General features: G+C 38.4%; 1 protein-coding gene across 1 annotated transcript in view; it reads left to right on the forward strand.

The window, feature by feature from the left end:
• LOC139469613 (serine/threonine-protein kinase ULK3-like) overlaps positions 1–15,419 on the forward strand; it is a 68,698-nt gene that overhangs the window by 6,544 nt on the left and 46,735 nt on the right. The window contains exons 2-3 of the mRNA XM_071251830.1: positions 3,015–3,155; positions 5,436–5,556. Of these exons, the coding sequence (XP_071107931.1) occupies positions 3,015–3,155; positions 5,436–5,556 (262 nt within the window). The remainder of the gene's footprint in view (positions 1–3,014; positions 3,156–5,435; positions 5,557–15,419) is intronic.

The raw sequence follows: 15,419 nt of genomic DNA on the forward strand, positions 1-15,419 counted from the left end.
AGTTGTAAGTTAAGATCAAAATGCTAATTTGCTGCGGACCAACTTAGGATCGCTAATATCGATCTTAAATATTGTACCATAACAACAAAGATGGCGACTTTTATTATGATGTGCAAGGAAATGGACTGTGTCTTACACAAAGAAAGGGTTTTTAGAGACGGCACCTGGCAGCTGGATACGTTATCTGACGATGAACTGTATGTGCGTTATATTATTATATCAGATAATATTCTGACAGTCCACAGCTCACTTACTTGTTAGAGATGTCCTCCCATATGCTACCTTCCAGCTTATTGGTGACAGTAGAGCTGAATGAAGAATTCAGTGTCATGTGGTGAACAGCCAAATTATAAACAAGGACAGCGATCTCGCTTGCTGTAAAATTGCTGCGACGAACGCGTTTGACGTCAACAGAGGTCTGCGATTCGGCCATATTTCGACAATGCGTCGTCTGCATGACCAAGGGAGGCCACTCTAAGGGAAACTTTCGTATCTTCATGGCTGAAGATTCCTATCTTTGTTAAGATCGGCTACTTAAGAACTTGTAAAGTTACAATCGCCCTAAGATCGCTTTGTCGAACGGGCGTAGACTTTAGCTAAGACGATTTTAAAATCGAAGTAAGTCTCTAAGATTGATTGCAGTTACGATCGCTTTGTGGAACGGGACCCTGGCCATTTGCTGTATATATGCTTATAACAAACTATGGTTATAATGAACTTAAATTAGTAATCCCTTTGGGTTCGTCATAATCATACTTTACTATATGTTCTGACTATAGCATGTCCAGTGTACAGAAATATACAGATATAAAATTTAAAAATGAAAGGTACAGATTATGTTGTTTTGGTTGCACTTCCCTTCTTTTGCATCTCCAGTATTTTCACGGCAGTTTAGAGTCAAGTTTGAGTTTCATAAGTTTTTGTGAAAAACACTAGACCTCAGACAAATAACCAACCATTCCAAATAAGTGTTTGTGTTAAATGCAAAAAATGAAGAAAAAAAATATGCAAACATTTTCCATGTACCGGTATGTTTGAGAAATGGTGTAATAATGAAATAAATACACTGATTTTCGTTTGAAGTGAAGTTGACTTTTTTAATATTTCTTATCGAAAGTGCATGTCTGATTGTTTACACTAATCATCACCAGAAACACTCAAGCTATTCTAGCCATGGACAAGTGTTTCAGAAAAATGAGGTTAAAAGTTTACAGAATTGTGTTCAGAATTATAAAAAATTGGTTGCAGAATTTACAAAAAAGTTACTGCAGAATTTCTATTTTATCTTGGGCGCGGAATACAGAGGCGACTGAAAATAATGTCTACATTTTTAAATTGTGACAATAACTTAATAGTGAGAGCCATAACAATTTGAAATGTTGCAAAATGTATAGATTATTTACTGAATGTTTGAAAACAAATTTAATGAAATGTATTGATATGTTTTGTTTGTGCAGACATTTGACCATAATAACATGAAGGGATATACCACTTTGTTTTGAGGTTGAAGGCAGTAGCTGAGACCGTCACTGATGCATAAAGATGCTTATATCACACTGTAGGTGTCTGTTGCTGTAGGCATAGTAGACTCTGCCATGTGCCTAGGTCATCGAACCATGCATGAGTGGTTTCACCATGGCTCAGTGGAATCTGTTGTTTACACACAGGGGTGTTCGGGTTGGGACAACTTAAGACAGTACTGCAACATAGAGATGACTAGCAGTGTATTTATTCAAATACTTAGTGATTGGATACGATTTATTAAAGTTGTTTTTTTCTATTAGGGAATGCAAGTAAGCTAAGACAGTTTGACGATATAGAGAATTATGCGAGATAATAGATTCAAACATTTAGTAATGGGATAAGATTAATTTCATTTTTTTCAATTAAGAACTAAGTGAATTAATAACTAACTGTAAGGAGAAGTATAGTTGGAGTACGGATGAACATAGCTGAGATTTGGACTGCATTGTGGAGTTTTGAAAAATAAATGTCTGTTTTAAGTCAGTGCACACCTGTTAACAGTCAAATGGGTTGATCAATGTTCGTGCCTAGTTTGTGCCACCAGCAAGTCACTCATCCCTTACTATTGTTACTATTAGGTTTCTGGTTTTGTCAGCACCATACCCATGCTCATGGGTTTCACCAAAGTGGTAAACATGTGAGACTTGAGTCAATTGGACACTCCTCCCACAGTAAGCTGACACGCTGTGATACAAACTGGAATGCTGTTAAACTCACTCATTCACTTCATTCTCTGTGATGATGGAAAATGTATCCCAGTGTACCAGGGCGTGGAGTCATCCCACAGGTGACATCCTTACCTTGTCAGTGTAGCAGGGCGTGGAGTCATCCCACAGATGACATCCTTACCTTGTCAGTGTAGCAGGGCGTGGAGTCATCCCACAGATGACATCCTTACCTTGTCAGTGTAGCAGGGCGTGGAGTCATCCCACAGATGACATCCTTACCTTGTCAGCTTGCTGAAGGGGTAAACCTCTTTGGTCATGTGGACAAGGCATCCGACCTCTGATCAGAAGGTCCGGGGTTCGAATCCCATTACTGGACTCGGAAATTTTATGGCCGCTACACCAGCATGACAACAGTCTGTAACTAGTCCAAAGCCAGACTCTGGTAGGAACAGCTCATCATGGTCCATACGCTATCACGGAAATTTACAGAAATGGCACCAAAAACAAACTTGGGCTTTCACGCACAAAAAACATGGCACAGACTCAGACAAGTGTTGAGTTTTCAGGTGTAATATCGAGCATCTCACCATGACCTAATATCCAAATGGACCAGGGCGTGGAGTTATCCCACAGATGACATCCTTACCTTGTCAGCTTGCTGACGGGTTGAACCTCTTTGGTCATGTGGACAATGCGTCTGACCTCAGATCAGGACTGTGGTTCGAATCCCATCACAGGACTTGGAAATCTTATTTCCACTACACATAGATGATATTTACAGTGATTTGCTGATGCTAGTATTCGGAGTAATTCCTGTTTCAGACCGGTGTTCGGGAAGTTGTGGCCATAAAATGTGTGTTAAAGTCCAGTTTAAACAAGGCCTCAACAGAGAATCTCCTCACTGAGATTGAGCTCCTGAAGAAGCTGAAGCATCCAAATATTGTAGAACTGAGAGACTTCCAGGTAGGTCATGAATAGTACGTAGTACTTGAATATACTGTGTTCAGTGGGATCCGCAATATCTTTTGTTTGGATAACAGGACTGTTGTATGTCATGTTTCATACTACACAGAATATAACCACATGCTTATATAGGTTAGGTTATTGTGAAGTATTGTGTATAATAAAAAGAGAATATAATGTATGAATATCCCGATTTATATTTACATGTGTATAGTGACGAAATACTGTATTTATCTGAAAATATAAAATTGACATTTAATTCGACTGAGTTAACATTTGCTTTGAAACTGTCAGTCTGCCTCAATGACACTATGGGCTGCAGAGACAGATTGCCAAGATTATGGAAATAAACATGTTCAGCTCATCTGACAACATTTTACTTGCAAACTTATGAACTAGCTCTGATCTCATTAATTACTCACTGTTGCTACATGTGAAAGGGTAACAACTTACTAAGAAGGTAAATATTTGTATCACCATGATAACAATTAAAGTTAAATTGACAAAGTTGGAAGTCATATACTGTATCCTAATTAGATATGGAGAACATACGTTGTGTGTTTAGTTTAACTGAGTCAGCTGTATCGTGAAGGGCGTAATTGCGAGGAACGACTGTGTCCAGTTGGTCAAGTCACTCCATGAGATAAACGTGTTATTTGAAATGAACATTTAACTGGTTTATATATACTACCCATCAAAAGTTTAGACTCACTGAAACCACTCACTATATCTCGTAGGAAAATCGTATTTGTGAAAGCTAACAATAAAAAATAACATGTTCAGAAGGACGTGTGCATTGATGATTAGTGAACCAGAATGCCGTATTGGCTGAACCATACAAAAGTGAAATTGCAAAAGTTAATAACGGGTATGACCACCCCTGGCTCTAACACAGGCATTGCATCGACGTTGCATACCACGAATGAACAGTCCAATCTGCCGCTGGGAAATGTTTTGCCACTCCTCTAACAATGCATTGCGAAGTTGGCGAAGGTTACCAGGGGGAGGAACTCTGGCTTAAACACGCCGTCCCAGCAGATCCCAAACATGCTCAATTGGGTTCATATCGGGCGATAATTCTGGCCAATCCATTCGATTCACCCCATTTTGTTGTAAACAATCTGTCACGATGCAAGCTCTGTGAGGCCTGGGATTATCATCTTAGAAAACCACGTGGCCCTTAAGAATGGAAGCACAATGGGAATGATGATCTCGTCCCTGTATCTCTGCTCAGTCAGATTTCCTTCCTGTACCAGTAAATCAGTTCTTCCAGTCCTGGTGATACTTCCCCAGACCATAACGGATCCACCTCCAAACCGATCGTGCTCCACAACAGCAACGTCAGCGTACCGCTCTCCCCGACGTCTGTAGACAGGGATCCAACCATCGTTGAAATGCAGATTGAACCTTGATTTGTCGGAGAAGAGTACCCTTGCCCATCTACGAAGACCACAGCGTAAATGTCCATTTGCCCAATTCAGTCTGTTCTGACAGTTGCATGGTGTAAGAGGGGGTCTTACAGCTGGACTACGTGCCCGCAGTCCGTAGTGACGTAATCGGCGGCGTATTGTTGATACAGATACACATTGTCCTGTAGCTTGTTGGAAAGCATTATTGGCTACTGTGGCTGTAATGTGTCTGCCCCTGAGAACCAGCAAACAGATGCTTCGGTCATCTTGCTGTGATGTTACCCTGGGCCTACCCGACCTGGGTTGATCCTGGACAGAGTTGGTCTATTGAAAGCGTACCCAGAGGTTTGAAACTGCCTTTTGGGATACGCCAAGACGTCTGGCAACATACCGTTGTGATCTGCCATCTTGTAGCAGTGCCAAGGCTTGATGTTGTTGCTCAATACGGAGATTTCTCCCTCTACCCATGCTTGCATCACAGAAGAATTTCTCCCCTAACTCAGAGGAGCCAAGTTTTGTTTAAATTTGCGACATTTCACTGAGTTTTATCAATTAATGAACTCAAAACTCTAATCTTTTCACCGTTACAGATTTGGTAAAAAACACAACTCAAATCTGTAACTGTGAAAAGATTAGAGTTTTACGCCGCATCAGTTCATGTGTTAACAGTACCTGTAAGACCTTTAGAATATTTGGCATTATCTGGTTTGGAACAGTTGAGTATAGTGAGTGGCTACAGTTACACTGGTAAGTCTAAACCTTTGTTGGGTAGTATGTATATTAAGCACTTTCGCAATAAAGGGGGTTTAATGTGTGAGTGTCAGGAGAATATTATCAGCATCCCTTGTAACACTGCCCCTCCCTCCTCCAGTGGGACGACGCCTACATCTACCTCATCATGGAACACTGCAGCGGTGGGGACTTCTCACACTTCATCCGTAAACGTCGCCGTCTTCCTGAACATCTGGTCAAAAGGTTCCTGCAGCAACTAGGTTCGTTATTTTGACAACTCTGATTCGCACTAGTAGTGAGTCTTCACTTGTTGGCTTGTGGGTTTTGCTACTGTGGTAAACATATAGGACCTACATTACTTCAGGCTTTCCTCCCATTTTCAGCTGATATACTGTGATATGATTGAAATGCTGTCCTCCTTCACTCACTCACTCACTTCACCCACCCTCCAAGATCCACCCTCCAACCCCCCCTCTCACCCACTCCGTGATATAACTGAAAGTGGCATAAATCCACTCCAGCTCTCACACCTTCACTCACTCCTTCATTCATTCCTTCACTCAATCACCTTCACCCACCCACAAAGATCCACACTCCACCCACCACTGAAAGTGGCAAATGACCACTCCAACTCTCACTCACTCACTCACTCACTCACTCACTCACTCACTCACTCACTCACTCACTCAACCACTCAACCACTCACCTTCACCCACCCATAAAGATCCACACTCAACCCACCCACTCAACTGAAAGTGGCACATAACCACTCCAACTCTCACACCTTCACTCCTACACTCACCTACACTCAGGAAGGAAGGAAGGAAGGAAGGAAGGAAGGATGTGTGCAATGTTTTCTGTTTATGCTCTAGTACTGTGAGAAAATGTGTTCCTTATTCACCAAATGCCAAATTCACTAAACATGGACATCATCCCTGTGAGCTGTTTAGTTATCCTGTGTTACATATAGAGCATCTCACCCAAGTGTCTTTTGATATCAAATATAATGACACAAGTTGATAAAAGTGGAAATACTCCGAGGCAGCCGAGGAGTTTTTTCCATTTTTATCAACAAGTTTATTTATCATCCAACATCATTCTTCCATCTTTTTCAGTTTGTAGACAGTAATTGACCTTTTTCACACTTTTGCCATCTTGGATCGAAAACGAGGCTTGGAGAGCATAGCTCCATGCAGTGAGAGTCGCATCAGCTCACAGGGAACAGACAGCATGTTGTGCATTTCACTGATGGACATTTTAAACAAACAAAAAATGGTATCCTCTGTATCTAATACAGAAGATATTTCACATTAAATCATAAGGTCCAACTAAAATATGCCTGTAATACACTGGAATTAGCATTTTGCTGTCAGGATCCCGGAAGTGAATCGAAAGGTGCATTTCGAGATACGTATTTCAGAAATAGATCGTTTTATCATAACCTCGTCGGCATATAGATACAATGTGACAGTACATTCAATGCCAGAAGTTTTGTATCGTAAATAAACCGCATGACATGAAACACGTCAGTGTACTCTTGCAAACTTGCTCAGTCAATGCGTGGCTTGGCGAACTCTAGATCAAGATTGAGATCATGTTTATTTCACGTTTCATAGTGGTGTTTGCTGCACAACGCACTATCGTTTTGCCATGAGTCCAGTTGATAAAAGCCACTTTTTCTGCTAAGATTTTCATTTTAACATATTACAATGTTAATTATGAAAATAATTCGTGTGTCAAAATAAATATTCAGAGGGGGCGATAACTCTATTCAGTGTGTACAATGACAGATGATACTTTCAAACATCACTTACTTAACTGATTATTGCCGATTGAGATTGCACCGTGCACGACATAAGTAATAATGTGTGAACTGTTTAAAATATGTTAAAGGGAAACTAAAATTTGATGAATATAAATAATGTATGAAATTGAAGAAATATAAGAATTGATACAACTACCAACTTCTTGAACACCCTCACCTAATCCTGTATGATGATAGGTAATTGTATTTCAAAAGGAAGCTACTAATACATTTATCCTGAATAGTTCGAAAATGTCTTGATCAGATATGAGTACAGATAAAATAACAAAAGATATAAAGGAATCAACTTCAATTGGTAATCAAGCCAAGATAAAATATATGTATCGGTACAAATTATGTTGATGGAACAATCTGGATTTCTCATATTTAACAAAGAAAAACAAACCAATATTTTCATATCTTTATTTCTCACAATATAAGTTTTCAAAACTTAACATGGACTGGTTGTCTTTGTCAGTCAAAAGCACCTAATTAAATTCCAGGAGAAAATAATTTTCTTGCTTGTAAACAAATGGTACAATGTGCTTTTTCAGTGTCCGATAAATATTGGCAATGTTGATTTGTGAGTGAATAAGGCTTTTCACTTCCTCGTCCTATTTAAGTGAAATATGACAGGAAGCACATTTGTTGATTAAATGATTATGGCTTTTAACTTCCTCGTCCTTTGACAAGACGCACATTGTAACCATTGTGTTACTGTCAGCATAAGGTCCTCCAGACATCTGTCACCGGATACTAGTACTTCATTGTGTTGACCCGCTGTCCTGAAATGAATAATTCAATAATATTGTAATAATATTCCTACTTCAATAACATTTTTTATAAACAATGCATATTCACCTTCTCTCAAAATATTTCTTATTTAGAGAACAACATTCTTCTGAAATAGAGAAGTTTAAGGAAATTTAATCACAGTGTGTAACATTACATGCTACTTAAGAACAATCTTGAAGGCATCAGTTCATCTGATATGTCGAAAACTCAAACAGTTTATTCTTTGTAAACAGTAAACTCAACAGATGCATCAATTTAATGACAGTGTACTAAAGCTCATTATATCAATGTCACACTGAAATTCACTCTTGTTTTAATGAAACACGTTTTGATATTTGTATTACCGGTATGTATTTAATCATGAAATACTTTGTTTAGTCTGACCATGTTGAAAACATCCTTTCGCTGGAGTGAAAATCAGGTGAAATATCACGTTTTGTCACACCTACAGTCAGTCTGCCTCATTGACACTATGGTTTTCGGAGTAAGGTCATGAAGATCACAAAGAAAATATAAGACTTGAATTTATTTTGTCAAATGCAATGTTTATCCCTTCATGTGGTTTACTAAAGTTGATATCTTGACTTGAAAATATTAACTTTGTCAGATCACAAGATGAAATATTATTAAACATATTTTATTGTCCAAAAAGACAAAGGGCAGCACTTATTACCGCCTTCTCCCTATATACAGTTATACATAATATTGCATGATGAAAATGAACAATTTACAGTTGAAGCTTCCCATTGTGGAAACATAGTGCGCAATATACATACAGTGCTCATATGAAGGATATGTGCAATGTGTTGGAAAGTGAAGACAGTGTGCATCTCATACATATCCTAATATTATACATTTTAGTGTTGAATATAGATTTAACAATATTAATGAATAACAGTTTGGAAACAATAATATGCTAGCTACTGAATCTGTTAGTCGTTTCTATAAATTTGTGTACAGACAAGAATATTTTTGTATTCAGGAAAACATCTAAGTTTGTATCACCAAAAAGAATACTATGTGAAGTATTTTGTCCTCCAAGATTAGTAAGCTGTCAGTAATGTTTCCCTAAAATCATCATATAAGGTACATTCGAAGAAGAAATAGAATGAATTTTCACAAGGAGCATGCTATACAAGGAGCATGAGATAAATTCATGCTATCAACCTTTATTTGACAAGGAAAACAAATTTCTTCTATGTATTTATATTTTTTTTATTTTTCTCGTTTTGATTGAATTATAAAAAAAATATCAAAATGATCACACCACTTGACTTGATTGAAATAAACTAAAGTTCTAAAGATTGTTAACAAAAGTAAAATATTACATCATAACAATATAATTATTGCAAAATGACACAGTAAGCACAACTATATTCTTATATATAAATTGATATGATTAATAATCAATAATACATGGCAATTGCTTGCACAAAAGAAATCTTTTTGTTTTAAAAGTTTCAAAACATGTTTGTGGACATAAAACCAGATGGGTTTCACAATTAAACAAAGGGAATAAATGAGTTATGATTGCAATATGCATGGGAATTAAAAATAATTCTTTTTATACTTTAAGTTTTTAGTAATGTCAATATCAATTTATGCATTTGAAATATTTGAATACAAACTATTAAAGAGTTATCTGTTTCTGTAAATTATATAAAGATCACATGTAGATTGAACATCTACTGGACATTAATTAGTTGGGTTTTTGTTCATTTCATGACATGATTAAATTGGTACAGTAAAGTAAATATCATTTTGGTAAAAATATCAATTGTTACCAAAATTGCAGATCAAACTGTACTTTACTTTAAATATTTACACACCCTTTATGTAATAATTCAGTTGAAATATTACACCTCATGCTATCTAATCTGTCAACATTGACAATCAAAATAACAACTGTTCACAATTACAACAGCACAAGTAGATCGAGAGGTCTAATATTTATTGGAATGCATTTGAGTCCATTACAATTTACATCAAATAAGCAACTGATGCAAACTTCTGATTTGTTACAATTGTAAATTCACAGTAGGTTACAATTTGATACATTATATCAACATATCAATTTAGTTAGTTTCTGACATATATCTAGATATGGTCAAAAGGTCAATATTTCGACTTCAAAATTAATACAACCCACAAAGTTATTTAAACTCACAATAAATAGTTTGGCTTAATGGTGTGTAAACAATGAAATATTCTTTAAAAGATTTCAGTAGCATTTGTATTAACAGAGACAATACATAAGATAGAGACACAGTTGTCTGTTCAGCGGGATGTAAATGCTGCTTTTACTGAGTTTTTGTCATGCTTATATTCTGAACTGGACAGGAATGTTGATGTTGTCTCTCACAGCAATATCAGTAAAACAAAAGGTAAATCCATGTATAAACCTTATTGGTGTGAGGCCCTCCAATCCAAATGGGATTCTGTTTGTTTATCCGAGCAGGATTGGTTGAAAAGTAAATCTTCTTTAAGAAAGAAAATGTTAAAACAGAAGTTTGTGTCTGAACGGAAAGATTTTGATAAACTGCATCGTAACTATAAACGCTCGTACCAGTTACAAGAACAACAGCGCTTGCTTGACAAATATAAACATCATGATAGCCGCGAATTTTGGAAAGTTATTGGCAAAATAGGTATTGCTAGTGATAGGCGAAACTCTATCCCATGGGAGGTAATTCGTGACGGAAGTGTGATCACAAACAAGGAGGATGTTCTTAATATTTGGAATTTAAAGTACAGCAGTTTATATAATGCTGATCCATTAAATACCTTTGATGATGCTCATTTTCAGAAAATTAAATCTGAAATTAACAGTGACACAGTAGAATATCCCCCCTTCGATGCTAGTCACCTAAATGTACCAATATCTCGTGAAGAGGTTGTAAATGCACTCGCCCGTGTTAAATGCGGCAAAGCGGCGGGATCCGATCTTATACCTGCAGAAGCGCTCAAAAATAGTTCCTGCGTGGACATTTTACTGAGGCTTTTTACTTTTTGTTTTGAATATAATACCTGTCCTGATGTTTGGCGCCATAGTATTATTTCACCAATCCTGAAACCAGATGCCGATCCCCGAGACCCACTTGGATACCGTGGGATCTCCTTAATATCAGTACCTTGTAAAGTCTATTCTGACATTTTAAACACACGGTTTACAAAGTGGCTTGAACGTAATACTATTTTGGCCGATGAGCAGAATGGATTCCGTAGAAAGCGGAACACTGTAGAACATATATACTCTTTATATTCTGTTATTAATAATAGGAAATCTCAAAAACGCTCTACATTTGTATGCTATATAGACGCAATGAAGGCGTTTGACAGAGTAAACAGGGATTGTCTCTGGTACAAAAAACTTAAACTTGGTGTTAACGGAAAATATTTTTCTGCAGTGAAGTCGTTATATGATGGCACTCGATCCTGTGTGTCCCTTAACGGATACTTGACAGAGGATTTCCCTGTGTACAGTGGAGTGAAGCAGGGCTGTGTGTTATCACCGACACTTTTTTCCGTGTTCATTAACGACTTGGTTGAGGAAATTAATGACCTGCACTGTGGTGTTGACATCGGCGATGATTCTATGCTTAGTTTACTCTTATACGCCGACGATATTCCCCTTATAGCCGGCGACGAGCACTCATTACAACGAATGTTAAATTGCGTTGATAATTGGTGCAGACGATGGCATCTTCAAATTAATACCAAAAAAACTAAAATTGTCCATTACAGACAGCAGTCTGTTACGCGTTCCAGTGTCAGTTTTCACCGTGGAGGAGAGAATATTGAAATTTGTAATGCATATAAATATTTGGGACTTTGGCTCCAGGAACACCTAGATTTAAATTTCACAGCTAAACAAATTGCTAAATCTGCTGGAAGAGCCCTCAGTGTAATTATTAGTAAATTTAAATTAGTTTAAGGAATGACCTATGATGTTTTCAGTACTTTGTATGACAATCTTGTACAACCTATCTTAACGTATGGTGCAGCAATTTGGGGAACCAGAGAATTTAGTTGCATAAATGCCATCCAAAATAGAGCGTGCCGCTTTTTCTTGGGTGTAGGAAAAACTACTCCTAATTTGGCCGTAAGAGGGGAGATGGGTTGGTCATTGATTATCACTAAACATAAAATCGAAGTTGTGCGTTTCTGGAAGAAGTTGAATTCAGCTCCCCCGCAGAGAATTATAGCTCGTATCAGAAATTGGTCTCTGTCATACCGAAAGTCCTGGGACAGCAGAGTTGTAAGAATGTTTGGTTCTTTTGATCTACCATTTTTGGATCTCTATAATATTGGTAATATAGATTTCCAAATTTTGAAATCAAAACTGATAGAACTTGACAGAGAAAACTGGTTGCGTGGAGTTTGGAATGACACTGGCCATACTACAGGCAATAAGCTTAGAACGTTTAGATTGTTTAAAAATACACTGAATGTTTCATTTTATGTACGCCATATTCTGGATAGATCACAACGAAGCACTTTAGCTAAACTTCGCTGTGGAACTTTACCCTTAGAATTAGAAAGAGGTCGTTATACACGCCCGAAAACCCCTGTTTCTGAACGCGTCTGTAAATTATGTAACGGCCAAACTGTTGAAGATGAAGTTCACTTTTTGGTAACGTGTGACTGTTATAGAGATCTAAGACTTAATGTTTGGCAGAAAGTATCCCTTATTAACCCCTCGTTTATTACCATGTCTCCGGCAGACCAAACCGTATTCTTAATGCAGTGCGACGAACTGGTTAAACCACTTGCTGCATTAATCTTCACAATGTATCGGAGAAGAAAATATATAAAACAATAAACTGGGTAGTTGTGTGCGTGTGATAATTCTTATCATCTATCATGTTTTGCTGTGTTGTAGGGTTGATGTGTGGGGGTGCTGTGGGTTGTGATGGGTGGCTGGCCCGAGGGGTTGTGATGGGTGGCTGGCCCGAGGGGTTGTGATGGGTGCTTGTTTCATGTTGTCGCGGGTGTGGGTGTGTGTGTGTGTGTGTGTGTGTGGGGGGGGGGGGGGCCGGGGGCGTTGTTGGGAGGGAGTGTGTGTATGCGGCGGTAGATTGTTACTTTGTTGGTGTCTTTGTGCGTGGTTGGTGCTTCTTTTTTGTGGAGACGGGGAGGGATGTGGATGCGAGTGAGGACGTGGTTGATGGGTGCGGATGAGGGAGTTGGTGTGGATGCGGGAACGGATACAGGTGAGGGTGTGTTTAAGAAATAGGGTGTGTGTGAGAGTGATGTGTGACGGTGAGGGTTCGAGCGAGGGTTCGAATGTGATTGAAGTGATGTCAATGAGGGTTTGGGTGTGTCTGAATGTGCGGGTGTGTTTGCGTGGTTTGCGTAAGCTGCTGTGAGTGAAGACCTGGATGTGGGAATGGATGTGGTTGTGTGTATATAGGATGTTTGTATGGGGGATAATATTATGAATGTTATTTTCATAACTGCTATTAAATGTGGTGTGTACATATATAAAATAGTGTTTTTATGAGTCTTTTAGTGTCTCGTAGGCCATTTTGGCCGGCCGCTGAATTTTTACATTCTTGCCTTGTCATTTTATATGTACAGCGGGTGACACTATAATAAAATATTCTTCTTCTTCTTCTTCTGTATTAAGTCTGTTCAGCTACCATAAACTGCACTGGGAGTTACCAGGTGGTCATGGATATTTTAAATTGAAATCACAACAGAACGGCCAGATTCAAATTTATATCGGTAAGGAGACCAGATAACAGTAGAATAGTTTGTCAATAAGAATAATGTTCAATACTTATGATAAATGTATCGGGATGGTTAAATTGTCACAGTTTGTCCCGATTGAGTGCCTTGTTGACATCTCCGTGTGTTTCATGTGCTATCCAGCCTTCACCTTCTGCTCTCCAAGCCTCGCTTTCAAACCGGAAGTAGCGAAGTGTGAAAAAGGTCAATAAGCAGTGTCTTAAGTGTAAAAAGTAACAGCTTCAGTAGCAGCGCCATTAGTGATGTCATTTGATTGTGACGTCATGGTAACCAGTATCCTGTCTACAGTGTAGATATCACTTGATCTCACCCAACCCTAACATACAGGTCATGGCTAGCTCATAACAAACAGGTTTAGAAATGAAATATCAAACAGTCACAGAGATTAAATATTTATTACCCACGTGGTGAAGATACAGGTGGTAAGATACTAAATCCGTACGTCACACGTGTGTTGTACAAGGTTGACCTTGTTTTATTCGTTTTGATTGGATAACCGTGACCTCTGTCACACCGGGACTACTTTTTTCATTCATAAAAAATCGCGAGACGTCATTCATTTTGCGATTACAAGGCAGAACTGAAGAAATTCATGAGAACGAGAGATATTTACAAACACTTTATTAAACCAAACAAGATAGTCACACGCATCACATTCGGTTTGCATTCTATATAAGTCATGCATAGAGCTCCTACAGACATATAATCGAGCTAGATCTATAAATCGATTTACAATGTACGACTGCCGATCGAGCGCGTCCCTTGAGCGTGACGCACCCGACCATTTTCGCAACTTTCAATTTGATTTAACGTAAAAGGATAAGCATGGTGAAATGAAGTCTGTTTAAACTATCTGGACAGATATCTAGACTTACTTGGGATGATCCGGTTGTGCCATCAGTGTCCCCTTTGAAGCGTATTTTATGGCGCTGTTTCGGGAGGTGTTGTTCATGAATGAACGAACACGACAGCACGACCAGATCACTTACAGTTCACAGTTCCGATACAAATCACTGGAAAACTCCGTGGAAGTGTGCTTGACTTCAAATTTTGTGGCCCCAAACATCCCAAATGTGAACAGTAACATTCCCTATCTCTAGCGTAAAACGCTGTGAGTGGATCGCGGTTGTCTTTTCTTATTCCGCTGGCGACCTTGCCCTTCGATCGTTCGAAGCTGTCACTGACATGCAAGCAGATTTGGGTTTGTTGATTTTCACGTTTTCAGTATATAGGGTGGTACAGTTAACATGAATGTCTTTGGCGAACAGTCTGATTTCCCTCTTCCAAAATGGTACGGATATGAGATAAATTCAGCTGATAGATCAAGGAAACCGAACCATTTTGAATGCACAGACGGGACCCAGGCAGTGTGATGCGTGTGACTGTTGATCCGATATTCAAAGCGCGGCGCTAATGTTACATTTCAAATTTTCTTTTCGGTGTCCTGCGTTCTAACAACATGGCGTTTGAATTACCATAAGTTGAAGACTTTCTTCCAAAAGGATCTTGAGCGTCGGTGCTGGTTTGTTTGCAAACAGAACAGCAGGCGCATGTTGTTAATGCGTATGCATAAACATGTCAACAATGCCCATATTTGGTCATATATCAATATTCATGCGCAACCAGATTTTGCAACCGGTTTCAGTTTGGTCTGTCAATGAACGAAAGTTGTTATGTATTTACACTTAAATATATATTTAACGTGGGTAATAAATAAAATACCACACTCATTCTCGTTAGATACCATTTTTACGAAACTCGTGAACTTTCTAT

This window comes from Haliotis cracherodii, unplaced genomic scaffold, assembly GCF_022045235.1.
Source record: "Haliotis cracherodii isolate W230 unplaced genomic scaffold, xgHalCrac1.p SCAF_1, whole genome shotgun sequence".
NCBI classification, from domain to species: domain Eukaryota; kingdom Metazoa; phylum Mollusca; class Gastropoda; order Lepetellida; family Haliotidae; genus Haliotis; species Haliotis cracherodii.